Genomic DNA, 26463 nt, shown 5'->3' on the forward strand with positions numbered 1-26463 from the left:
TCCGAAAACAAAATAGCAGGGTATCTTCAATAACACACAGAGAGTACCGTATATTCCGGCGTATAAGACGACTGGGCGTATAAGACGACCCCCAACTTTTCCAGTTAAAATATAGAGTTTGGGCTATACTCGCCGTATAAGACTACCCCTCTTTCAACGCACACCAAATAAAAATTAAAAAACATCAGATTTGATTTCAATATGGTAATTTTAATTCAAATGCTTATGGCATAAAGGTACTTAGCAGGAAAACTGTCACTTATAAACATAAGGCTGTTTGTCATCAAACATGTAAACATAAAACAGTGCAAGTGATTAAACTTTTCCTAATTCACTCTAAAGCTGAAAGGAAGGATAAGACAATAAACCCATGGGAGCTGCCATGCTATTTGTTTTCTAAGCTGTCAACCAAACTGGAACTGATGATGATAGGAGGAAGATAACAAACAATAGAGAGAGCAAGTGCCGGGCAAGTCCCTGGCGAGTCAGCAACGCCCATCATAACTGCAAGCTATTTTTATAGGTTTTGCTGGCATGATACTTTCCCTTTAAAAGCCTTTAAAATCATCCTGTTCATCATCTGATATCATAAAAATATCAATGACATCTTGTGATACATTTGCAAGGCAGTCATCGTATGGATCGAATTCCGTATCAGATGGTGTGGTCTCAGCTTCGGCTTCCTCTTCATCTTGCCACAAGTAGTCGTCCTCCATACCATCTAATGAATTTGATATGCCACACTTCTTGAAAGACTTGATTATTGTTTCTGCATCAATATCATTCCAGGCTTTTATGACAAACTTGCACAAAACATCCAATTGTGGAGCACGCATGTTTCCTCCTTTTGTGAATGACTTTTCGCCACTAACCATCCATTCATTCCACTGTTCTCGAATGCGATCTTTAAATGGCTTGTTTAGGCATACATCCAGTGGCTGTACTAACGATGTTAATCCTGCAGGAATAACTGCCACATCTGTGTTTAGTCTTGCAAGCTTTTGCTTGGTGCTGGGAGTTAAATGAGCCCTGAACATATCCCACACCAGTAGACTACGTTTTTGAATAAGTCCACCTGGTCGCCTGCTCCATACATTATCAAGCCATAGCTTTACCCCTTCTTCATCCATCCAGCCTTTTTCATTCACATGTACAAAACAACCAACAGGGAACTTGAGTTTTGGCATTGTTTTTCTTTTAAAAATAATCATTGGTCTCAGTTTGGCACCATCAGCTGTGCATGCTAGTACCACTGTAAAACTGGACTTCTCATGTCCTGTTGTTTTAATTAAAATTGTTTTTTCACCTTTTTGATGGACAGTTTTATTTCCAACCATATCAAAATTCATTGGAGTTTCATCCATATTTCCAATACTACTTAATGCATAGCCATGTTTAATGCGCTGTTGTATTATGTATTGATGGAAACTAATTACTTTGCTATCAAGATCTGCAGGTAATTTTTGTGCAATTTTCGTCTTTTGCCTCAGTACCATATTATGCCTTTCCAAGAATCTAGTACACCAGGATGCAGTGGCCTTAAATCTGTTGCTGTGATCTGGGTTAGATTTGGCCCACTGAAGTGCAAACAAACGTATTTTATTTCGTGTCACTACATAACCGTTTTGGCGATGCTCATTCACCATGTCTGCTACATGTTTTTCAAGTTCTGGCCAATGTGGGGTGCCTCTTCTTAATGCACACTTACCCCTTGGCATACTCTTTAATGCTTTTTCATTTGCCTTCCAGTCCCGAACCATCTTTTCTGTTACTCCATATTGTCTTGCAGCAGCGCAGTTATTATGTTCCATGGCAAAGTTTACAACTTTAAGTTTGAAACTGGCTTCATATTTCCTTCTTCTTGCTGGTGGAGCCATGATAGGGTCTTGACTATTGGACATTTGTATACTGTACTGTATGTATTGGTGCTGTACTGTATGAACTGGTACAGATACTGGTGCTGTACTGTATGTACCCAGTATACAACAACCAGCCAATCACAGCAAGCGATGAACCTTAGCTGGTTGTTGTATACAAAGCCTGCTTGGATTGGGTGGATCAGCTCTCCCTGCCTGCCCAACCCTTCCTGTCATCTTATAGGCCAGGGGTAGGCAACCTTGGCTCTTTTATGACTCATGGACTTCAACTTCCAGAATTCCTGAGCCAGCTATGCTGGCTCAGGAATTCTGGGAGTTGAAGTCCATGAGTCATAAAAGAGCCAAGGTTGCCTACTCCTGTATAGGCCCTAGGGAAAAAATGGACAAGCTAATTCCATGAGGGAGGGGGAAAGGGAGCACAGTTTCTGAGTTCTCATTGGCCACCTGTAAGTCCAAATGAGTAGCTCAGGGTGTGTGCGTGCACATGTAGGCATGCGTGTGACTCCCTGGGTCCCTTCCATTGCCCTCCCCCCAGTAGCAAGCTTTGGCTTGGAGCAAACAGGCTGCACACAGGGATCTCCTCCTCTCAGTCTTCCACCCTGCGAATACTCCACAGCCTCTCCAAGCTGAGTGAGCAGAAAGCCTGCCTGTTTTTCAAAGGCTCTGCCTTGTCAATCGCACACACACCTTGATGAAAATTGCCCTGCCTGCAAAAGGACTTCTCAGCAGTTTTTTAAAGCAACACTACCAAGAATGAAATTGGAGACAGCCAGAATGTTTAGGGAAGAAGGAAAGGAAGCAGTTAATAAGCTAAGTAAGAAAGGCATTCGCCCTTCGAAAACTTGCATTTCCATAAATGTGATAAGTTGCCCCCTTTTCAGGTAATGGGGGGGGGAGTAAATGCTTTCCTTTTAATTTGTTATTAAAACTCAGTGCACTACAGTACTTATAGATGGGAGCCAGATTGACCAGCCAGGATCTGTCATAAATAACACCACAAATGCACCATGCAAGTTTATTTAGGCAGGGGGGGGAGAAACTGCTTGCATAAGCTCGGGCAAAAGGATTGTGTAGCTGTTTTCTGTCCCCACTCCATTCCTGCTTCTTAACTCCGAGAGGAATTTAGCTGACACCCCTCCCCTTCCAGACCCATAAGCTCCGCCTCCCCCAAGCTACTCTCACCGGCAGTGAGAGGTAAACGCTGAAAAGCTTGCATGAAGAAGCACTGAAAAGTGCCTCGAATGGACGCAGATGCTTAGGTTTGTTTTCATTATATAAAAAAACCACCCTACAATTCTTTTCCCCCCTTCCCCATTACATGGGCCATCCCTTTCTACTTCCTTTGAATGAATTAATCAGGGGATGGCCACTACCAATCCGCAGTTCTGGAGGGGTGGGCAAGGAATTGGGATGCAAAAGGGAGGGAAGAAGAGAGGAGACGGTTTGCAATGTAGCATTATAGAATGGGGATTAAACCTCCAGGAAATCTTACCGTCACAACAGCCAGATAATGCCTATCGTACTCTCAGAGATATCTTTAGTTGATCGGCTGGTTTTAATAATAACCCTAGGACTCTTTTTGAGTGAGAGAGAGGGGGGGGGAAGAGAAAACTTGCTGAGTAATATTTTTCCGGCGTATAAGACGACCCCCCACTTTTGCGAAGATTTTAAGTGTTTAGAAAGTCGTCTTATACGCCGGAATATACGGTACATTTAGCCAGAATAGAGGGTTGGATGGGAAAAGGGCAAGGAGACCCAGGAGTCCTGTAGAAAAGCAAATTGTGAGCCACTCAAGAAACATTAGCCTCCTGATGGAGCTAGTTCACTGGTGGCACGGGTGCCAGAGGTGGCACTCAGAGCCCTCTCTGTGGGCACGCACTGTCGCCCCAGTCCTAGGCTTTCGGCTGGGTTTTATAAAACCTTTTCGCTTTAGGCCTCTGCCGCCGTGTACAAAAAAAAAAGAAGGTTCAATCAAATCAGTCAATTTCAACTTCTCGTGGGGAAAAAAAGATCTTGCAAAGTTGGAATTGATTGATTGAACTTTTTAGTCCCACCCAGTCTGCCGTTACCACCGCAGCCACACCCACCCAATGGGCCACACCCACCTGGCACCCTACCATGCATAAGTGGGTTTTGGGTTGCAGTTTGGGCACTCGGTCTCTAAAAGGTTCGCCATCACTGAGCTAGTTGAAACTGACATCTCTGATTAGAGAAAAGATATTGGCCAAATGTAATACCAATTGCAAGTCCTTTTGGACTTTTTGCCGGAAGTTAAAAAAAATAAATCATGACATATGAATTTAATGAGTAGTGATAGTTATAGATTATTTTAAAAATGGATGTTACGTTGTAATTATAAAGCAAGAGTAAAACTCAAATTTTATCTATATCTGCTGTTCAAGAAATCAGAAAGTCATTTTCTTTTCTTTTTGCATATCTTTTTTTCTGCCTACATTTTTTATTTTATTGCACTTTCTTTATTTTGTCTTCTCTCTCCTGACTATTAGGCTTTTGCTAGGTTTTGGTTTTTGTTTCTTTTTCCTTTAAACTTTTTAATAAAATTTCATATTAAAAAAAAGAAACATCAGCCACTTCTTCTGAAATGTATGATATATTATATGTTTAACAATCACCCTGAGGGAGAGACTTTTTTTTCTGCTTTTGTACAAATTTCAGCTCATAGAAAATGCACTCTTGGTTTAAACTTACCCCTGGTCTTTTCCATACAAAAGGGACCGGCGGTTTCTCACTGTAGAACAGGGAAGAGTCATTGGCTGGGAAATCGCAGTCCTCAAAGAGGGTCTCCTTCTGCTGACATTCAAGCTTCAGTTCCTGGTAGGTTTGGCCACTGGAGTGGGTGGCACAAGCATTTTGGGGCAAAGGAGGAGCCCGTGTGCTGGGGTCCCGCTGGGTATAAGGCATGGCTCTGCTTCTATCTAAGAAGAAGAGGAATTGAATAGCGAAAGGGGAAATTCTACAAATTCTACAAATGGCTACCATGAAAATGACTGCAAAAAAAGACAGAGAGCTAATCAGATTGCCCTTACAAGAATATCGTTACCTGCAGGAAAGAGTTTCTTCTTGCCTAAATGGCAGCTTTACAACCTTGCACACTGATGTTTAAAAAGCAACACCCAGAGAATAAACAGTAAAGAAAACTTGTTTGGCTTCTTCATGTCCTTCTCCAGCTACTGATTACCTGCCCTCTGGTATAAGTCATACAGAGGTTGGTTGAGAAAGTAGCTGGGAACTGACCAGGTAGTGGGGAATCTGCGGCCACCAGGAAGGGAAGGGCTGAATGCTAAAGGGAAGCACGGGGCCTTGCTTTGCTGCATGGCTGAATCTGAAAAATGTTGTGGGGCAGGAAGACCTCATGGCATACATATCCATGCCCTTCCTGCAGCTTTTTGTTTTCTGTCAGATGCACCATGTAGAGGAATCTGTGGGAGAAACAGCTCACCAGCCTCAGAAAATATGGTTCTGGATTAATTATGATGCACATTTGAACTGGGTCGCTTCAAAAGGAAAAAAATTTTTCCATATGAAACAATGCAACCAAATTCCTTTCACATGAATGTCTTAATGCACTCTTGCCATTGTTCTTATACAATAAAAGTAGCTTGTGTTTTTATATGTATAAAATGTAAATGCACACAAACACACACACACACACACACACACACACATTTTATATATAGGCAGACACACATAGCTATATACACACATTCTCTTAATTTTTGTATTAAATTAAAATAGGGATATCCCATTTTTTTCAACTTTTTGCACTAGCATACCAGATAGCAAAGTTAATAAATTGAAATATTATTATAATACTGCAATTAAAGGCAATAACAGCACAGAAAACTGATGCAGTCTGATACATCTCTGCCCCTGATGCATTAAGCAATGCTGAGAACAGCTTATTCCAGTGTCTGGAGAGTATGACGGTCTGGATGCTCAATTGATAGGGGGGTTGGGGCCAACCTCACAACGGGAGGAAAGATGTTCCAGAGAGTAGGAGCAACAGCAGAGAAATCTGATAAATAAATAAAATAAATAAAAATTAATATATAACAATACCAGTGTTGATAACATTGTAATAGATACTATTTGAGAGTAATCCTTCAAAAATATTTAAAGGACAAGGCAAAGCTGCAATCATGTCACTGCATCCTACAAAATGTTAGTCATTCTTTTTGAATGACTAACATTTTGGTCTTCTTGACCAACCAGTCATCATCATCATCATCATCATCAACAACAACAACATCATCATAATGTTGGAAGGGACCTTAGAGGTCACCTAGTCCAACCCCTGCTCAGGCAGGAAACCCTATACCATTTCAGACAAATGGCTGTCCTGTCTCTTCTTAAAAACTTCCAGTGTTGGAGCATTCACCGCTTCTGGAGGCAGGTTGTTCCACTGGTTAATTGTTCTAACTGTCAGGAAGTTTATCCTTAGTTATAGGTTGCTTCTCTCCTTGATTAGTTTCCATCAGTTGCTTCTTGTCCTGCCTTCAGGGGCTTTGGAGAATAGCTTGACTCCCTGTTCTTTGTGGCAATCCCTGAGATATTGGAACACTGCTATCATGTCCCCACTCATCCTTCTCTTCATTAAACTAGACATACCCAATTCCAGCAACCGTTCCTTATATGAGTTAGCCTCCAGTCCCCTAATCATCTTTGTTGCTCTTCTCTGTATTCTTTCTAGAGTCTCAACATCTTTTTTACATCGTGGTGACCAAAACTGGATGCAGTATTCCAAGTGTGGCCTTACCAAGGCATTGTAAAGGGGTATTAATACTTCACGTGATCTTGATTCTATCCCTCTGTTATTGCAGCCTAGCACTGTGTTGGCTTTTTTGGCAGCTGCAGTACACTGCTGGCTCATATTTAAGTGATTGTCCATTAGGACTCCAAGGTCCCTCTCACAGTTACTACTATTGAGCAAGGTACCACCTATACTATACCTGTACATTTGGTTTTTCTTGCCTAAATGTACTTTTTTCACCATTGAATTTCATTTTGTTAAATAGCGCCCAGTATTCAAGTCTGTCCAGATCCTCCTGTATCTTAAGCCTATCTTCTGGAGTGTTGGCTATTCCTGCCAGCTTGGTGTCATCTGCAAATTTGATGAGTTCCCCATCTATCCCCTCATCCAAATCGTTGATGAAGATGTTGAAGAGCACTGGGCCCAGAACAGAGCCCTGGGGCACCCCATTACACACTTCCCTCCATGTAGATGTAGTTCCATTGAGGATCACATGCTGAGTATGGCCGGTCAGCCAGCTATGGATCCATATCGTGGTGATGTTGTCTAACCCACATTTTTCTATCTTATCAAGTAGTAGATTATGATCTGTTTTATCAAATGCCTTACTGAAGTCCAAGTAAATTATATCCACAGCATTCCTGTATATCTACATTCTGAGGTGAAAGGTGAATGTATCATACCTGACTCATATATTTTTATGACTTCATGGGGAATCCAGTTTTAAACTCAGAGGTTAATATTTTTTGAACTACATACCTGCAGTGGTGGGATTCAACTGGTTCACACCACTTCAGCAGAACCGGTAGCTAATTTTTTGTTGCCCAGGCCCAGAATGGACTTCCGGAAGCGGCATCCACACAGAGAACCTGTTGTTCACATATTTGAATCCCACCATTGCATACCTGGTATTTGGAATTTGAGAACTGGACAATATAAATAGATTTTCTGTGCCCTATTATGGGCAAAATACTGATATTGCAGCATTAGAAAGACGGCCTCATTCACTCAGTGGACTAAGGACTGATTGTACCTGCCACCTATGAGTGAAGTGCCTATAGATGTAAACTTTGTATGGACAAATGTAATGAAATATGGGAGTCATTTATACAAAATACCTTAGGTTAAAAAAAGAAATATGATTATTATGTAAATATCTTAAAAATATATATGCCCTTGAATAATAATTACATTAGATAACAACATATAGAATTGTAATTATTTACTGCTAAAATGATATTATATTTTTTCTTGAATACAACTGTATTTCAAAGTTCTCTTAATATTTTTCCTTGGGGTTACAGTGCTTTTGGTCTGTAATCTGTTTATTTTTCAAAATTATTGTATAATTACCTTCTTGCTTTTAATCCATAGGCATCTTTCCGTAAGAACTTTATATAACTGAATGAATCCATGGGCCTAAACTTATTTAAATTGCTAATACCTGCAAATTATCACTAGACCAGAAATGAAATGATTTCTAATAGGATTATGGCTTGGGAAATTTCTCACTTTGAGTATTTAGAAAGATAGCAAATTAGGTTTTGTGGGATGTATGGGATTAATATACATTAGGGCAGCAGATATATCAGTACTACAGTATGCTGTGAATCATGAATATAATAGTGAGTAGTTTTCCCCTCCCAGAAAATTGCTAGGGATTTGGTTTCTTTGTAATACTTAACATGATAAAGCAAGACAATCCTATTTGTAAAACACTGAAAGTCATACAATACTTCGAAATAGTATCAATAAAGGAGTGTGGTTTGCTGTCAGTTTATATTCTGGTGACTTTCTCTGTCAGGCCACCAAACCACCAGAATATAAACTGACAAGAAACCACACTCCTTACTAGCACTGATGATGTTACCTAGTTTGGGTAATGAAATGTCTGCAAGAAAACAAGCAAGCTCAGAGAGCACCAAGATATAGTATGGTTATTACAATACATTTAATATCACGAGACATGTAAAAAAAGTAATAATTTGAAGTCTTTTGTGGATTTTAGAGATGTCCATAATGGACCTTGAATGGCAGTGAAAGCTAGCCACAGGTGTCAATTTTGGAATACTGGTACAATATATAATTATATAATTATATATTATACCTATATTTACCATTCATGATCACAAGGGGGCAGTGGCACCTAAGAGGAAGGATTAAAACCTTCCCTCTCCCAGTGGAACAAAAGAAATAATTACTTTTCATCTGTGACTTGACTTTGAGTTTGTACAAAGTGGAGAGTGGTGGTGGATCAATGAACCTGTTCAGATGCTGGGCTCAAATATTTTTATTCAGTAAAGTGCCATATTTTGTGACTTTTTGCCATATTTGGGGATTTATTTAAATAGAGAAATAAAACTGATTTGACATGTAATTTATTTTTCTAACCATATCCTTTTTTCTCTTTTGTTAATGGATGACTAACCCAAATTGGCAAACAAGGTGGGATGTACGATTCAAATAACTGCAAGGTCCGGTTACAATTGGCTTGCTTGTAATGCAATCCCGAGGTAGAACAGACTGATCCAGTACCAACCATTTGATAGTAAACTAGTAGAGTATAGGAACCCTGCAGGCTACATTTTAATAGGTGCAGTTTTTCTCTGTCAAATATTCCTTTACCCACTTTTTCCACTCCATGTCATGCTTATTTGATTACATGAAATAGCCTTGATGAATCAGTTCAAAAATCCATTTATTCCAGTATTCCTGATAGGTTATTCTGAGTGAGTTTAAATTAATTAAATTAAATTTGGCTAGTTTAAAGAAAAGAAGAAATAAGAGAGACATGATAGCAGTATTCCAGTATCTGAGGGGCTGCCACAAGAAAGAGGGGGTCTCGTTGTTCACCAGAGCACCAGAGGGAAGGACGAGAAACAATGGTTGGAAACTGATCAAAGAGAGAAGCAACCTGGAATTAAGGAGAAACTTCCTGACAGTGAGGACAATCAACTAGTGGAACAGTTTGCCTCCAGCTATCGTGGGCGCTCCATTACTGGAGATTTTTAAGAAGAGACTAGACAATCACCTGTCTGAGATGGTACAGGTTTTCCTGCTTGAGCAGGGGGCTGGACTAGAAGACTTCCAAGGTCCCTTCCAACTCTATTCTATTCTATTCTATTCTATTCTATTCTATTCTATTCTATTCTATTCTATTCTATTCTATTCTATTCTATTCTTCCATTCCATTCCATTCCATTCTATTCTATTCTATTCTATTCTAACCAGCCTTCAAAATTTTACATGACTGTAGCTCCTTTGTAATGGGCTAATACAGCTATGTCTGTGCAGTGTTCATATTGTTCTATGTCAATGGAATTCCCTTTCCTTTGACCAAACTCTTGGTGTAACTGAGGGCACAATGCCTAATTCAAAGGAGGAAGGGGCTGGAACTATATTATAAAAAGAGGAGAAAGGAAGAAAAAGATTTACTTTGAAGACTTCTCAGAGAACAATTTGCTCTTGGAAAGAATTGCTGAGGAAAGATGTGTACAGGTAATGTGTAGCCTGCCCATTATGGTCATAGGTTGTGATAATTATAAAACAGATCATTATGTGATTGGACCTGATTTTACACCCTTTTTTGTGGTGGTTGTTAAATGAACCACACAGTCATTAAGCAAATCTATTATTCACTATGGGACGCTTTTGCCCCAAACCAGAAGTAAACCCTAGTTTTCGGCAAAAACGTAATTGTGGTCATGTGACTGAAGGACATTGCAAATGGCCGTAAATGGTACCTGTACATGGATATTTGTCATCCAAAGTTAGCACCTGGTCGAAAGAACCAAGAAGTCCTTGTTCTCAGTTTTCTCCACTATAATACTTTGAAGGATTTTTTTCTCTCAATTTCTTTTAATATAAATATATTACCGTCAATATCTAAACCTATCATTCATACTTCTTTTTGTTTCCTTTCCTGTTTTTAATCTGCAAAAATTGTTCTGCAGGGACTATTGTTTATGGAATTTCCCGTGATATCGAATTTGTTTGTGTCAGAGAATGACCTCTCAAGCCAACTTTACTACAGTGGAGGTAGAATAGTGGAAGGACTAGGACTGGAGAGCAGACAGAAGTCTGATGAAATGACCACCTGGGTCAATGTTTGCTCTTCTCCTTGGGAAAGAAAGGGAAAAAAGCTGTAATTGCCAATACATGGAAAAACACATTTTCCAGAACATTGTCCATCACAGAGAGCAGAGGGGACAGCTAATGTGTAACTGAGGTTAGGCAATCCGGAGGATAAAATAGGAGCCCAGGTGCTCACTTGTGATTCAACCCTGAACACAGAAGAACAGTGTGAGGTTCTTGCCCAAGGGACAGAGATGTGAGTAAGGCTTTTCTGTTGTTATTGATGGTGACAGAAAAGAATACTTTTTCAAAATCCTGTTGTGAAAGAGTATTTTATTCTCTTTTTTTTCCTCAAAATCATTGATGTTGTGGTACAGTTGGCTTGCTTTTCCTCATTTTCCCCAAAAGATAAAACGCAACAGCAGTTGGATTCCTATATTGCATGAGATGGCTTGCCTATTTGTTTTTTGACGTGGTATATTATGGTATATGATGGTTATAGATACTCTGGTTTGGTAAATAATAGAGCTACCTGATCTATTAAACCTAGATGTCTGCAATATGGTGACAAAGAGGTACAGAAAATCCTAAATCCTGGCTGACTACCATTGGTGGTCCAATTTTTGGCAACACAGTTGAAGCAGTTCTAATAAATCATGGTATAACAAGCTAGTTTGGCCTAGTGGCTAAGGCACCAGGCTAGAAAGCCGGAGACCATGAGTTCTAGTTTCTCCTTAGCCTGAAATCCAGCTGGGTGACCTTAGGCCAGTCATTCTCTCTCTCTCTGCCCAACTCATCTGCCAGGGTGTGTGTGTGTGTGTGTGTGTGTGTGAGAGAGAGAGAGAGAGAGAGATGGAAATAGGAGAAAGAAGGTGTGCTGAATATGTTTGTTGTCTTGAGTTATTTGTATAAACAATAATGGTGGGATACAAATAAATAAAAATAAATAAATGAAATATATATATAAAACCTTGGCTACTACAGCATATTCAAAAAGCCTGTTGAAGTTAACTATAGTTTAGTGTGATACATGAAACTCAGTTCATATGCAACTTTTATCACCTAAGCTTAAGTTTTGATAAGAAACAAATTAACTACATTCATATAAGTAAACAATGAGATTTCACCCAAATAATTTATAGGGTCACTAACCATCAGATGGCAGTATAAAATCTGTTGTCATTAGCTGGACTGCCAAAGTACTGGTGGAACAATACCGTAATCCCTCATTTTACAGAATGTACAGGGCACATTAACCACTGGAATAATTTCAAATTGCCCAGATTGCAAATACGTGTAAAGGGAGAGTAAGTAAAGATGCAAAAGGAGAAAATAAATAATGAAGATAAGCAGATTTGGGCTATAAAAAATTAGATAATCTGATAGCCCTAAATTTAATGGATGAATGGAAGACAGAGTAGCTATTTAAGCAGAATATCCATTAAATCCAAATAGGATTTAATGCACATACAAAATGGCCCATGGGGTGTGTCAAAGCAAACAACATAGAGCAGATTTGGCCTATTGTGTTCAAAGTCCACTAAACAGAAGCCCATAAAACTGAATGTTTCATGTAATGATATAACTTTATGAGAACCAGATAAAATGTCAACAGAGAGCAAATGCTGGTTCTTTAAATATTTGCAGTAGAAGTGGTTTCTGGGGAGTGAGAGAAATGTGTGTATGTCTCTCTGTGTGTGAGTGAGAAGACCCTTTTCCCAATCACAGTTGGATTTTGCTCCCTCTGGCTTTTCTTAATTGCAGAAAGGATCTATTCAAGTGGCAGGCCCTGGAAAGCATGGGGGTTTGGCCAGAGCGCAGGACCTTTTGTTAGGGAAAAGGAAGAGGCTGTGTGCAAATGGAATGAGTGAATGAGAGAATTGGATTTGGGCAACCAGTTGGTAAGGCCCCATAAGCAAAGCCCATACGTAGGAGGGGCTCATACTAGTGCACAAAGCACAGGTCCTCCCAGACTCCACCTGAGTCTGAAAACTGACGGCAATGAGGTAGAAGGAGTCCGCGTACCTGTTTGAGCCAAGGGTGGCAGGTCCTCCCCAGAGCCTTTTTGGTTTGCAAAGTGACGGCAGGGAGTTCCCTGTAGGAGGGGCCCTTACTTCATTAGGGAACCAAAGTACTCCTGGGCAATTTTTTGTGTGCCCAAAAACTGACAGGCAGGGCAGCAGGGATAGTATCACTAAAAGTGGCTTGGAAGTGCCGCTTGGACCCAACTAAGCCGATAGAGCCCCACATCATAAGGGGAACATGGGTAGCTGTAGTTTGAGGGTCGGAATTAGGACACCTATTGGAGATTTGCTCGAGGCGTGGGACGAGAGGCGAGTGCCCATCCTGGATGGCATGAAAAAGAAACGAGCACAGAAAATTTGTAAAGAATGGGCTTTGCTGGGAAACCAATTAGGCTAAATCAAGGGTAGGCAACCCAAAACACTTAAAGAGCCACTTGGACCCGTTTCCCACCAAAAACAAAACACTGGGAGCCGCAAAACCCTTTTGATATCTAAAATGAAGATAACACTGCATATATCCTTTTTTACCTTTATTATAGGTGTGTGTGTGTGGTTTGTGTGTGTGTGTTTGTGTGTGTGTGTTTGTGTGTGTATGTATGTGTGTGTGTGTATATATATGTATATGTATATATGTATGTGTATACACACACACACACACACACACACACACACAGGTAAAAAAAGGATATATGCAGTGTTATCTTCATTTTAGATGTCAAAAGGGTCTCTCTCTCTCTCCCTCTCTATCTGCCCTTGGTCTGCCACTCCTCTTCCCCCGCTCTCTTTCTTTCTCTCTCTCTCTCCTCTCTCTCTCTCCCTCCCTCTCTCTTTCTCTCTCTCTCTTTCTCCCCCCCCCTATCTGCTGCTCACCTGGCAAGCTTCAAGCTGTTGTCCAACAAGCAACCTCGTCTCTTTTATGACTCATGGACTTCAACTCCCAGAATTCCTGAGTCAGCCTAGCTGGGCTAGCTAGCTCTCTCCTGCCCTTCCTGCTTCCTGCTTCCTTCAGAGATGCAGCAAAGGGAGGAGCTCCGCCCAGTAAGCTTTTCAGCTCCTCGGAGAATACTGTGAGTGCACTCTCTTTTACACATACACACAGACACACACACACACACAAAAACACAAACACACACACACACAGAGAGAGAAAGAGAGAGAAGCAGGGAAGCGCAATTGCCTCTCTCTGTCTCTGTCTCTCTCTGCAAAGGCAGAGGAGGCTGGGAGCCACAGGGGAAGGCTCAAAGAGCCGCATGCGGCTCCGGAGCCGCAGGTTGCCGACCTGTGGGCTAAATAAAGATACTTAAAAGGAAATTAAAATATAGAAATAGTGATTTTCTTTCTCTCTCTTTCTCTCTCTCACTTTCTATGCAACCACGTTGTATGTTTAAGATTTGTGTCTTCCCTAATTTGAGTTAACTGAGATTTGTGGTGGGAATGACCAGGATGTGTAAAACTAAGACTTCTGTTTCCTTTTTCAGTTCTCTTTTCCTTGTCTTTGTGTGTATATGTGTGTCAAAGTCTTTGTGTGTAACGAAAATGTGACTGTTAAGTGTCTCTAATCCAAACAGAAAAGAATTTTAAAATTCTGCTAGAAATTCTGCTTAAAATAAGCCACCAAAAGGAAAATAACCTCACTCTGTCTGGCCAACAAACAGAGTTAAGAAAAATGTTTTTTTCTTCTTCTTTCTCTCTCTCTCTGTACTCTTAAGAACAGCCCAAAGTTACTAGGAGGGAATGTTTTAAATTCATTTGCTGGAAAAGTTTCACTCTTGCATTTACTGAATTTGTTGTAAATGGATTTTACCTGTCTATCCTTTTCCTGAAACATGCCCAGCATTTTTCAAGTTGGAACTCTTTAGTTCTCTTTAATATGTTACAAATGTTTATTTCAGAAATGAGATCTTTCATTTTGTTGTTCTCTTACCAGAATCCAGTCTCTCTTTTGTCCTCATTGGTATTGTCCCCATCTTATCTGTTTCTTTAACCACTGCAAACTCTGTCTGCAAGCTATCCCCTCCACAATTCTACTTCTCCTTTTCTTATCCTCTGTTCTACATGCCTTTGTCTGCCTCTCCTGGGCAGGAAGGGGGGAGGAGATCTTGCCCTCATGTCTTTCAGCCCTACACAGATGACCCCCTGACCCTTTGGAAGCAGATCACACTGACCCAGATGTTACCTCCATCCATTTGAGCCATGGAATTGGGTTTTGAATCCAGCCATCCACTAAAAAGCCATCATGCAACCTGAGTGGAACAGATCTTTCCAAGTCCTATCATTCCCCCAGATGCCTGTGAAAGCTGCAGAGGAAAGAAGGAGTCCTGGAGCCATTGGTCCCCACATGAAGCCTCAAAAGAAAATTAGGAAAACTATGGGGGGAGGGTAGAAACTCACTGTAAGGTTTTCTTTCTTACCCCATTTGTATTGTAATTAAGCAGTTGAATGTATTTATGGAGTGATGGCATTTGGGAATAGTTAGCACAGCAAGTCCTGAACACCTTGGATTTCTGTCTGGTAAGAGGAAAATTTATCCAGAATGTTTGTATTGCCTGTTTTGTATTAGTAGCTGCACACACACATGCACACACACCATTCATAATCATACTGAGTCTATCTCTTTCACCTACCTTCAGTAAAGCTCCAGCCTGATTCTTGCTCTGTGTCATTAAAACTTTGTAGGAACAACTTCCAGCAAATTCCAAGGGAGAGGAAACCAGGTCCCTCAGGTGATTTGCAATTCATATGCCCTGACTAGGGAAGTAGCAGGAAAGAGATCTCCAAACCTGAGCACTAAATAGCTTGCACTGGTGGACTCAGATTGGGAGTCCTAGGGCTCACTATGTGCAATTAAAGAAAATTAATAGCCTGGCTTGCACACTGGCTAACCTCAATTGGACATCACAAATCTGGATGCACTGAACTAAGAGCTAAGGCAGGAAACAACCCTTGAAAATGGGCAGCCAGTGGTTATGTACTGAGGCAAACTATGGCTGTGAAGAATTTTGGGAAGAATGTGCAAACCTGAATTGGAAGCTCAAAGTGACATCCAACATTTGAAAATGACTGGCACAGAATATTGGACACTATAAATTTATTTTCCATCTAACAGAACTTTTGCCCTGACTTTTAGACCTTTATGGGTTGGAAACTCCCCTTTTGGGAGCCACTGAAGGGATCTTTTTCTGCTGCCTCCATTAGTGTCTTCCCCTCTTTTTTTTGGCCTAACAGTTTAAAGCTTGTTTACCAAGTCTCCCTGGCCAGATCAATTTTAATCTTGTGGCACAAAGGGGGGATTTGTGAGAAGTCAGACCCCCCCAAAAGGAAACATTAAAAAGAAAATATTATGTTTGCTCAAAGAATCTCTTAAAAGAGACAGAAAAGCATTCCCAGTTTTCTTAATAGCTCAAGTCTCTCTCCCCAAGCAGGAACCAGCTCTGTAGAAATGCAAATGTAAATAATCCAGGAAGATTGGAGGCCCCCAACTAGAAGCTTAGGAAGACAAAGACACCTAAAATCTACATACCCTACCCCAATGCTTTTTTTCTAAAAAAAAAAAAAAAACGGTGCCGGAACTCACACATGTCATACAACCCGCCTTCCCTTCCCTACAAGGTTCCATCCAAAAAAAGGTGCCGGAATTCTGTTCTGGGTGTTCTATGAAAAAAAAAGCCTTGCCCTACTCAAAGTCTAAGATAGGCATAATAGGATTAGCCCACAGATGCCAAAGGGGCACACTCATCAGGTCAAAATACATGACACAGGAAATACAAAGTCTCAAACATGAACAGGAAACAACCTCAAGAGTCCCAGAGGGTATAAAAACCCACTCCCTACATGTGTTCTCTTTTCTTCCAGAGCCACCTTTCTGTCTGGCTCTCCTCTTCAATAAATTGCAAACTTCTTCCTAAAGCAGTCGCCATGTTGTTTATTCCCAGCTTGGACTGAACCATGATGAAGACTTTTCCCTCAACAGTAACAAGCCACAATGTCATTGTGTAGTACTAGTAATAGTAGTAGTGATTTATTAATTGATGAATGTTATCAAAAACATTTTGTGTTTGTGTGCCATTATATTATTGATACCATCTGTGCTATGACATCATGCCTTCTTGTGTCCCTTGCCCTCCTGTGTGGATGCTACTGGGCTTCACCTGTAATTGAATTGAAAATATAGAGAAGGTGATAGACCAATGTTTCTCAATCTTGGCAGCTTTAATATGTATGAACTTCAATTCCCATAATTCCCCAGCCAGCATAGGGAAATTGGGTTGTGGACTTCTTAACATTTTTTTGCAAACAAATACTTTGACCTTCACATCACCTCTTTAATGTGAGCCTGGAAAAAGGATGCAGCTGCTCATGGTAAATCACATTTATTTTAATTACTACTGGGCTACTGTTTTATTTTCTGTACTGGAAGCAATGTACATGTGGGATCATAGAAAGCAATGTAAATATTAGTCACCAAAATATGATGTTTGAAGAATGTAATTCAGAAAGAATGAGTTCTTTTTGTACTGATATGAATGAAGGGCTATATATTGTTATTCATATTTTTGTAGATGTGCAAATTGAGAAACATCACTTTAGCATCTTGGCATAGTAAATAGAATAGTTGCCATGTGCTCCTTCAGATCACTCTCCAGGTGCTAATTTTGGATGGGCACCATTTTTACCACCAGCATACCAGTCCTATAAAGAGAGGATTGTCCTAAAGAATGATACATGGTCGATCTGTTTTAGAGTTTTATTTTTTATTCTTTTAGCTTCCTCAGAGAAGAGGTCATCACTTCAGGGTTAAATGCTTCAATGATTAAGCCAATAGATCAGCGGTTCTCAACCTGTGGGTTGCGACCCCTTTGGGGGGGTCGAATGACTCTTTCACAGGGGTTGCCTAAGACCTTCGGAAAACACATATTTCCGATGGTCTTAGGAACTGAGACACTGCTCCTCTATCCGTCTCCACATGGCTTCGAGCTGGGGGCCGTTGCAGCACCGGATCTCTTAAGGGAGGCCGCGCTGCTTCGTGGCCCTTTCCATGGAGGAGGCTGAACTAAGCTCTGCCGGTGCTGTCGCCCTCTTGGCTCTCTTTCTCTCTCTCCCTCTCCCCGCCTGGGTGCTTCTCCAACCAGGCTGAGCGGAGCGGCCTTCCTGCCCCCCCCCCGGCCAGCTGGAGCTGGGGAGGCCGGCAACCTTTGGAAGTGAGGCGACGATAGACGAGGCGCGCTGAGCCCCGGGCACGGCGGGCAAGTGGGAAGCATCAGTGTGCGCTTGGAGAGCCCTTAGGGTTGGGGGTCACCACAACATGAGGAACTGTATTAAAGGGTTGCGGCATTGGGAAGGTTGAGAACTACTGCAATAGATGGTATACAAAATAAGATTTTATAAACTATTCTTTTGGTATTGAAGTTCTTCACTGGATATTCTGTACCTAGGCTGCAAAGCTCTGAATGACCAACTCTTTGCTGCTATTTAGTGCCCTCCAGATTTTTTTGCAGCCCATCTATTATAGCCTCACTTTTATGAACTGGCTTCTTAAAGTAGCTATATTTTTTCTGAGGCTACTGTGGGGGGAAAGGTAACTGCTTTAAAGAGGCACCAGGTAGCGCAAAGTCTAAATCACTTCTTCCCATCATTTCTAAAGCACTGCTCTACAATGATGGAGTTTGGTGGCACATAATTCCAGATAATAATTGTAATCTTAATTAGGTTATTCTATACTAGGACTTCATTTTTTATCATTAGTTGATGCAAGAGCACAACATTAGAAGCGATATTTTAGGAAGGATTGTTTTACTTATTGTTTGAGGCATGTTTAATACTAAGTCACAAGCCATGATATACATTCAAGAAAAAAAAGGTATAACTGGCAAGATTTATGCAGTATGCTAAGCAAGATCTAAATGCAGCCTATTGTTGTTTAGTAAGATCTACATGGTTGCTTTTGGACTTAAGGACTGTATATGGCAGCTTCATCTTTTCAAACAGCACTTAGTGAGAAAAAGCATTTTTTTTTTAAAAGTACCCCTATTAAAGAGAGCCTATTTTTAAAATTATCCAAGGCTGATTTAAAATGAAATAATATTCCAAAGGAAAAGAGGAATAAGGTCTTGCAATTATCCATCTCTGGAAATGTTTTCCGGATAAACCAATATAGCACTGAATCCAGTGGTGGGATTCAGCCAGTTCATACCACTTTGGCAGAACCAGTAGCTAATTTTTTGTTGCCCAGGCCCAGAATGGACTTCCGGAAGCGGCATCCACACAGAGAACCGGTTGTTCACATATTTGAATCCCACCACTGACTGAATCATGGAATATATTTGCTGAACATGCGTATCCATAATTAAATCCAGTTTTATAACCCAATGTAAAACACTATAGTAAAATGTGATTAGATACTTTGTGTTTCAGTGAAGTACAGAAATACAAATGGATCATGGCAAATTTTCCATGTAGGCTAATTGATGCTTCCTAAGTAAAGGCATTAACTTTTCTGTGGCTTGGCTAGTTATGCTATTTAATAAGGAAAGCTAGCAGAAAACTCATAAAAACATACACTGATGACAATTGCAATTATTTCTTTCTGAAATAGACACAGGTGAAGATCCACGTCAACATGAAACTTGGAGTCCTTTTGCTATGTGTCCTTCTGTACCTTACCACTGGAGGCTGTGATCGAGTATATGTTCACCCCTTTTATCTGCTTTCCCCTAACAATACTGATGCCAACAGCTGTAAGGAGCTGGAAGAAAGAGAACAGCTGGTGAAGATGTTTGTTCCCCTCTCAATTGAATCCCATTTCACTTCAACATATGAAGAGAGTCTGAGGAACAAGAGTGAGGAAAAAGAGAAACACTTAGGCGTGACGTTCTTAAAACACCCCATTTATGTGGTTGGGGGCCGTTTTTACAAAGAGCTGAAGAAAATACATGGAGGCAGCAACATTGTCCTCTCTCCTATATTCATATATGAGTCTCTATGGTCCATTTATTTAGGGGCTTCTGGACAAACAGCAACCCATCTGCAGATTTTATTAGGGTTCAACCTGCCATCCAATGACTCAAGTTGTATCTTCAAAATAGATGGACATAAAATTCTATTTGCTCTAAAGATTATCCTGAATGCCCCTTTACGCTCCAGGGACCCAGAGGGACTGTTTTTCTCCAAGTTTTTGTGCCTTTTCTCTGCTCCTGGTACCCATTTATCTGAGTCTTTTGTCCATGAATTGGCCTTTCCAGATGTTAATTTCCATGTTCGAGCTGTGGATTTCACCAACCCCACAGAAGCCACGAAACAAGTAAATGCTTTTGTCGAAAGAAAGAGCAGACACAGAACCAAGAGTCTGCTGGCTGACATTGATCAGGAAACCACTCTGCTGCTGACAACGTACACTCATTTCAAAGGTACCTGACAGGAAACGGGATTGTCACAGATTAGGACCAATGACAATCCCTAGAGTGGAGCAGATTGAGGAGAAAATTAATGATACGAAACTTGTAAAATAATGCAATATTTACTTTGTCCACATGTTAAAATGGGGATTGAAATAAATATGGGGAGTTGGATCTCCAGACCTTCATCAGACCTGTAACACAGAACATTACTTGAATAACCCGTATTATTAATTCCCTCTGAGTAAAATTAATTTTTGGCAAATTGGATGGGCATTCAGGTACAATGGGTTACGCACCTATCTTTTAACCATTAGAATATATACCCATTCCTCACTGAGAGACCCCCGGGTGGGGAAGAGAGTTGCTTGGAAAGTGTATACTGGGGTAGGCAACCTTGGCTCAGGAGTTCTGGGAGCTGAAGTCCACAAGTCATAAAAGAGCCAAGGTTGCCTACCCCTGGTCTATACTGTTTTGTATATTATTCTGAAAAATTGGAGATGATCCCCTTTTTCACAGTTGCAGCTCACAATGACTACTTCATAGGCAAAAGCATGATAGCCACTGAGAGATTGACAGTACCAAATGAACAGTAAGGAGGTATGCATCAGTTATGGTTGGTCAGGACCAAAGCACAGAGATTAAAGATTTTTTTAAAATTACAGCATAGGAATAAACTGTTTGCTTCCCTGCTTCATCCCACCACTTTGTTTTATTTCTTTTATTTATTAAATTTATATGCTACTCATCTCCCAGTTTGAGAATGAGGTTCCCTTGATTCTTTGAGTACTGAACAGATAATGTCTGTGCTTGCATGTTTGACAAACTTAGTAGGCAAGAATTTAGCTATGCATAATATGTGAACCCATTTGATCTGGTTGTCTCTCATAACAGAGTCAGCCAAGTCTGTATTTGTTTTTGTGCCTTTGAGTCAGTGTTGACTGCTGATGACTAGTTTTTGCAGTTTTCTTGGCAAGGTTTTTCAGAAGTGGTTTGCCCTTGTCTGTTTCTTTCTAAGGCTTAGAACAGCGGTTCTCAACCTATGGGTCGCGACCCCATTTGGGGTCAATCAACCATTTCACAGGGGTCGCCAAGCAAGGCTGTCCGCCATTTTTTTCCCCTATTCTGGCGGGTGCCTTACCTCCCTTGGGCTGGGCCAGCTGGTGGCCCAGCCGGTGGTCGGCCTGCTCCGTCTCTGCCGCTTGCCAGCTACGCCTCGGCCGGTGCAGGGGGCGGTACCACGCATGCACGCCGCTCCCGGGCAGGGAAAGTCCTCGACTTACGACCGGTTGGGAAGTCCTCGACTTACGACATGTTTAGTCCTCGACTTACAACCGGTTGGGGGTCGCGGCATTAAAAAGGTTGAGAAGCACTGGCTTAGAAAGAATGACAGGCCCAAGGTTACCTAGCTGTTTTGGGCCTAAGGTGTTGAAGATCAGTTTTCTAAGCAGATGTTCAACTGCTGAAAAAAATACAGTGTGTTCTTGAGCCTTTCAAGGTTCCTTAAATAAATCACATAATTAATTTAAGTATTACTTCACTTAACATTTTGAATTTAGTTTCCATCTCTTATATTCTTCCAGTCTTTGATTTATTGATTTATGGTTTTGTGTTATAATGTACAAATGTAGTAGGAACCTTGAATTCTGTCCGAGAAGTGGATAAGGAGGTAAATATACATTGCATGTAAATATTCAGCTAGAATCTTTTTATGCCAAAGAGAGGGAAACAGTTTCCTCTAACCACATTTTCATTTGTTTTTCAGCTGTAATAAATGGAGCATCCCCACTCAAAGAATCTCAAGAATTCTGGCTTGATTCCCACACGAAGATCTTTGTTCCTATGATGACAGTATCTGGAATCTTCGAGCATAAAAGTCATCCAGGATTTTCCATTGTTAAAATTCCTCTCAACAAGAGTGTATTTCTGCTGCTTTTACAGCCTAACAGTGAGCTACCTAGTGATGAAGATCTGTATTCTTTGATACCTTCTTTGGAATGGCTTGAAGACTTGCAATCAAAGTACGTTCACACATTCATCACAACACTAGGAACTTGTAAAAACTTCCTAAAAGTACGAACAGTAGAACCAATTACCCAAAGAGGTGGTGGATAATTGGTTCTTCTTTACACTAGACAGTCATGTGACTCTGGAATGCTTTAATTTATATTCCTGCACAGTGCAGAAAGTGAGATATGATGGCTGAAATGGCAGCTTGCAATTCTATTATTCTAAGAAGATTTTTGTAGACTCAGGGAAAGTCCAGATGTGGTAGTTATGAGATTCTTCAATAGATGAAGCATCTCTAAGTTAAACTTTAGTATTCATCTCACCATTCATACTCAAATATTCATAGCAGTGTTCCAATATCTCAGGGGCTACCACAAAGAAGAGGGAGTCGACTTATTCTCCAAAGCACCTGAAGGCAGGATAAGAAGCAATGGATGGAAACTAACTAAGCAGAGATCCAACATAGAACTAAGGAGAAATTTCCCAAGAGTTAGAACAATTAATCAGTGGAATGACTTGCCTCCAGAAGTTGTGGGTGCTCCAACATTGGAGGTTTTTAAGAAGAGATTGGATACTCATTTGTCCGAAATAAGGATTACCTATTTTTATTTTTATTCTTCCAGAAAATAATTCCAAACCATAACCTTCTTTAGGATTCAAGCCTATGTATTAGTAGAGTATCCACTCAAATCTGCCATTGTAATCTGTCCTTCACTGATTTGAGTATCTACGGTATGTACAAGGCATCACAAATAATTCATCAGGTGGTGATAGCTTAAGATAGTATGGCTACAAAAGAGAAGGGACCTTCAATATACAACAGAACAAACTATTTGTGCACAATACAAAAAGGGAGCTGTGTAGCATTTCTGTGCAGAATTACAAATAGATATAAAATCAAAGTAGTTATTTGCCAAATTATTTTAGGAAAGTGTTGTTGTTATTCTGGACATCTGGATGAAAAGAGAGACTTTTGGTGGATATTATGAAAAGATCTGATCAAGTGCCTGAGCAGAAAGGACCAAGCACAGGGATCATGTCTGAATTTGGGTGGCTTTGTTAAAATACATACACACACAAACACAATAGAGCACTGGTGTCAAACTTGATTGCATCACGTGATGTATTGTGATGTTTTGTGACTTTTTTACCTTTGCGGAGCCGGGGCGGGCATAGCCTGCGCATAACGCATCCAGCCCACAGGCCACCAATTTGACACCTCTGCAATAGATTTCTTAGACAATGGTATGGTTACCACTATAGTACATGTTTAGGAAAAGTCCACTCTCTCTCTCCCATACCCGAGTTTTGAGAGATAATCACCACCAGTTCCTTTGTCAGGACAGAGAAGCAACCAATGTTGCCTTCCAGTTTATGAGTGCTCACTGGCAAACCCAGCCCCAAATTCTCCTGAAGCCTGTAACCATCACTTCTTGAAATTTATTTTGAGACAACCCTTTCATTATCTTGTGTTTTGCCCTTTCTTCTTCCCTTTCTTTCTTCCTTCTGCAGACAAATTCACCTGACTTTTCCAAGGGTGTCTTTTACAAGCATATACAACCTTCAAGAACTCCTTGTGAAACTGGGGATGCCTAATCTGCTTGGAAAAGAAGCCAATTTCAGATTGCTAAGCAGTAATAATGTGACCAATGTAAAGGTATGCAGTCATTTGTAAGCATATAAGTCTATTGGTTGGACCACGTATTCAGTATCCAAGGATGGATGATAGAGATCAGGGATGGGGAACCATGGCCTTTTTATGACTGGTGGACTTCAACTCCCAGAATTCCTGAGCTAATATGGCTCATGATGAAATTCTGGGAGTTGAAGTCCACAAGTCATAAAAGGGCCATGGTTCCCCACCCTTGATATATAGATGATATGGATGGATGGATGGATATAGATAGATAGATAGATAGATAGATAGATAGATAGATAGATAGATAGATAGATAGATAGATATTGGGCAGTATTGGCACAACTATATAAGCCTTCTATAAGAATTATATGACTTTTTAAATTCCAAGTTTCTAAATCTCTTTATTAGCACTTTTAAAATATCTTTTCCTTTATTGGGCTTTTTTCATTTATAATCTTAGCACTGAGGCCTACTAACTCAGATTTACTGTCTTTGTTTTTGCTTGCAGATCATAAATCAGCAACTTTTTGAGCTCAGCCCCAGTGAAGGAGATCAAGTAGAAGCTCACACAGAAGAACATGCTAGCGAGACATTTAAAATAACATTGAACAAGCCATTTCATTTCGCAGTGTGTGAAAAAGAATCAGATGCATTGATTTATTTTGGCCAAATAACAAATCCCTTACAAGAAACATAAATTCTGGATGGGGAAAAATAGTTTTCTTTAATCCTTTAATTTTTTTCCTGTAGTACTTAGTTTTTATGTTGTTGGTTTTTTGTCTTGCTTTGAAAACTAATGCATCTTTCTAAAATAAAAGTGACAAATTTATCAATAGAACTTTCTAAAAAAATACTGCTGTTTACGTTGTGATTAATAAAGTGCTCACATCTCATAAGATTATTATAAGATAAAGTAGATCATTTTCCATTTACTGAGAGATTCCAATGTGTGCTGTATAAATTTTAATCCGTGGTTTATGGTTTAGCAAAGCTAACTATTTTGGCTTATTCAACAATGTACGTCGATCTAATATTCCCTGTGAAAGAATTCAGCCACTCAAAAATGTGGGAAATAATATATCCAGAACAGAGAAATTAGTAACCTGTTTCCACGTTCAATTTAAAGATATTTAGCCATGTCTATGTTTAATTATCACACAACTAACTTTAGCTAAATTAGTATAATGTTAGAGTTAAACTCTATTCAAGTTACAGGAATTACTTTATGAAAACTGCACACGCAGGTCATGTTTGCATGATACTATTGAGAAATTTCCCAGCAAACTCACTCAACTTTTTGGGCTAATAGTATATGACCTATCTTGGTCAGTAATCCCTCTGCTTGCATTTTCTAGGCCTTTCCATGCTTGGATTTGTGGGACTGGGTTTAACAATTTGCATGAAATATTACCCACCCATGACCAAATTTAGTGTGAAGAAGGCCATGGAGTGAGGTATTTATTATATGCCAGGAGGAACAAGGTTGAATAGCTTTCCAAATCCAGAACAACTTGTGATAGTGCAATTGAAAAAAATAAAAAAAAATTAAAGGCTTAATCTGCAAGATGATTTAATACACCTACTTTGCGTCTAAAAATCATTAACTCTCACCCCACAAGCATGGAGAAAAATTCCCATCATTAAAAATAATGCAGGCCTTGAACTGAATTGTTTGATCAATACATTGCAGTGAAATCCCTGAATATCTGGTCATATTCTCTGAGACACACATTGACTGGAAAAAAAAGTTGTGGTTGGGTGCACTTGCTGGTCATAATAACATTTCAGGATTGCTGGATCCACTATCTAGAGCAGAGGTCCCCAACCTTTTGGTCACTCGGGACCGGTTCTGTGGAAAGAGGTTTTTCCATGCATCGGAGGGTGCGTGGTTTTGTGTTCTGCCTGCATCCCGCAGATGGGGTTTTGCTTTTTTGTGCATGCCGCAGCTGGTACCGGTTCACAGACCAGGGGTTGGAGACTTCTGATCTAGAGCAGGGTGCCAAACATAAGCATTTACAACTAAAGTTTTTATAAACTTGTCTATACATTTATTCCAAGGGCCAGAAATTTCATGCCAAAATTCATATGTTTGCTTCATGGTTCTTCCCTCCTTGTCACCTTGGCATTATAATTTATACTCTGTATGCATACCTTTGAAACAGAATCCAAACTGGATATTAAACATGTCTTGCTCTGTGCTCCATCCTAGTAATAGAGATGAAGAATCTCCCCCCCCCTTTTTTGGGGGGGGGGAATCAGGAAAACATAATTTGTTTGATTTGCATGCCAGTAGTAGGCAAAAACTAATTTAATGCAAGGCCACCTTTCTCTCCTTTGTTGTCCAGCATTCTGATTCAAAGGTTTTTTTTAGTATCAATAGTGTAAGAACCGCTGTGATTCTAGGATACTTTATCTCCTGAAGTCATAACAATGTGCATTTCTTCAAATTCAGAACTTCTTCCTGTCAAGACTCACCTACGTATGTTTTCAAATTAGGAACTGTCCACACCATGGCAGCCAGGAGCCACAACTGAGCCTCCCAACCTTCCAGGGATCATGCTGTGTTATAGTGACCTCAAGGAGGGTTAAAAAAAAAAAAGCGTTTCAGAGTTTCAGTGATGGATATAAGGATTTTGATGGAAATAGGAATTCCAGGTCCCTGAGAAGTAAAGGGTTG

The 26463-nt window shown here is 40.3% G+C and overlaps 2 protein-coding genes across 5 annotated transcripts in view; one reads left to right on the forward strand and one right to left on the reverse strand.

The window, feature by feature from the left end:
- Positions 1–5128, reverse strand: part of CAPN9 (calpain 9) — a 43640-nt gene extending 38512 nt beyond the window's left edge. The window contains exons 1-2 of one of the 4 annotated variants that reach the window (XM_039364416.1): positions 4939–5128; positions 4587–4809 (exon numbers count right to left, since the gene is read on the reverse strand). In XM_039364416.1, the coding sequence (XP_039220350.1) occupies positions 4587–4799 (213 nt within the window). In that variant the 5' untranslated portion in view covers positions 4800–4809; positions 4939–5128. Of the gene's footprint in view, positions 1–4586; positions 4814–4924 lie in introns of all 4 variants that reach the window. The other 3 variants (XM_039364414.1, XM_039364413.1, XM_039364417.1) reach the window with 3 other exon arrangements.
- Positions 5129–10853: 5725 nt separating this feature from the next.
- AGT (angiotensinogen) lies at positions 10854–24718 on the forward strand. Its single transcript, XM_039364401.1, has 5 exons — positions 10854–10978; positions 19339–20149; positions 21903–22158; positions 23660–23804; positions 24295–24718. Exons 2-5 carry the CDS (start codon positions 19363–19365, stop codon positions 24481–24483), a joined length of 1377 nt encoding a protein of 458 aa, XP_039220335.1. The 5' UTR covers positions 10854–10978; positions 19339–19362; the 3' UTR covers positions 24484–24718.
- Positions 24719–26463: the final 1745 nt, after the last annotated feature.

This window comes from Crotalus tigris, unplaced genomic scaffold (assembly GCF_016545835.1).
Source record: "Crotalus tigris isolate CLP2741 ecotype Arizona unplaced genomic scaffold, ASM1654583v1 scf7180000019759.570773, whole genome shotgun sequence".
Taxonomy (NCBI): Eukaryota; Metazoa; Chordata; class Lepidosauria; order Squamata; family Viperidae; genus Crotalus; species Crotalus tigris.

Bases quoted from the DNA above. Each gene is read 5' to 3' on its own strand.
- AGT (XM_039364401.1), top strand. From the start codon at position 19,363: ATGAAACTTGGAGTCCTTTTGCTATGTGTCCTTCTGTACCTTACCACT. The intron at 22,159-23,659 runs GTACGTTCACAC...TTCCTTCTGCAG, and splicing joins CTTGAAGACTTGCAATCAAA to ACAAATTCACCTGACTTTTC. The intron at 23,805-24,294 runs GTATGCAGTCAT...TTTTGCTTGCAG, and splicing joins ATAATGTGACCAATGTAAAG to ATCATAAATCAGCAACTTTT.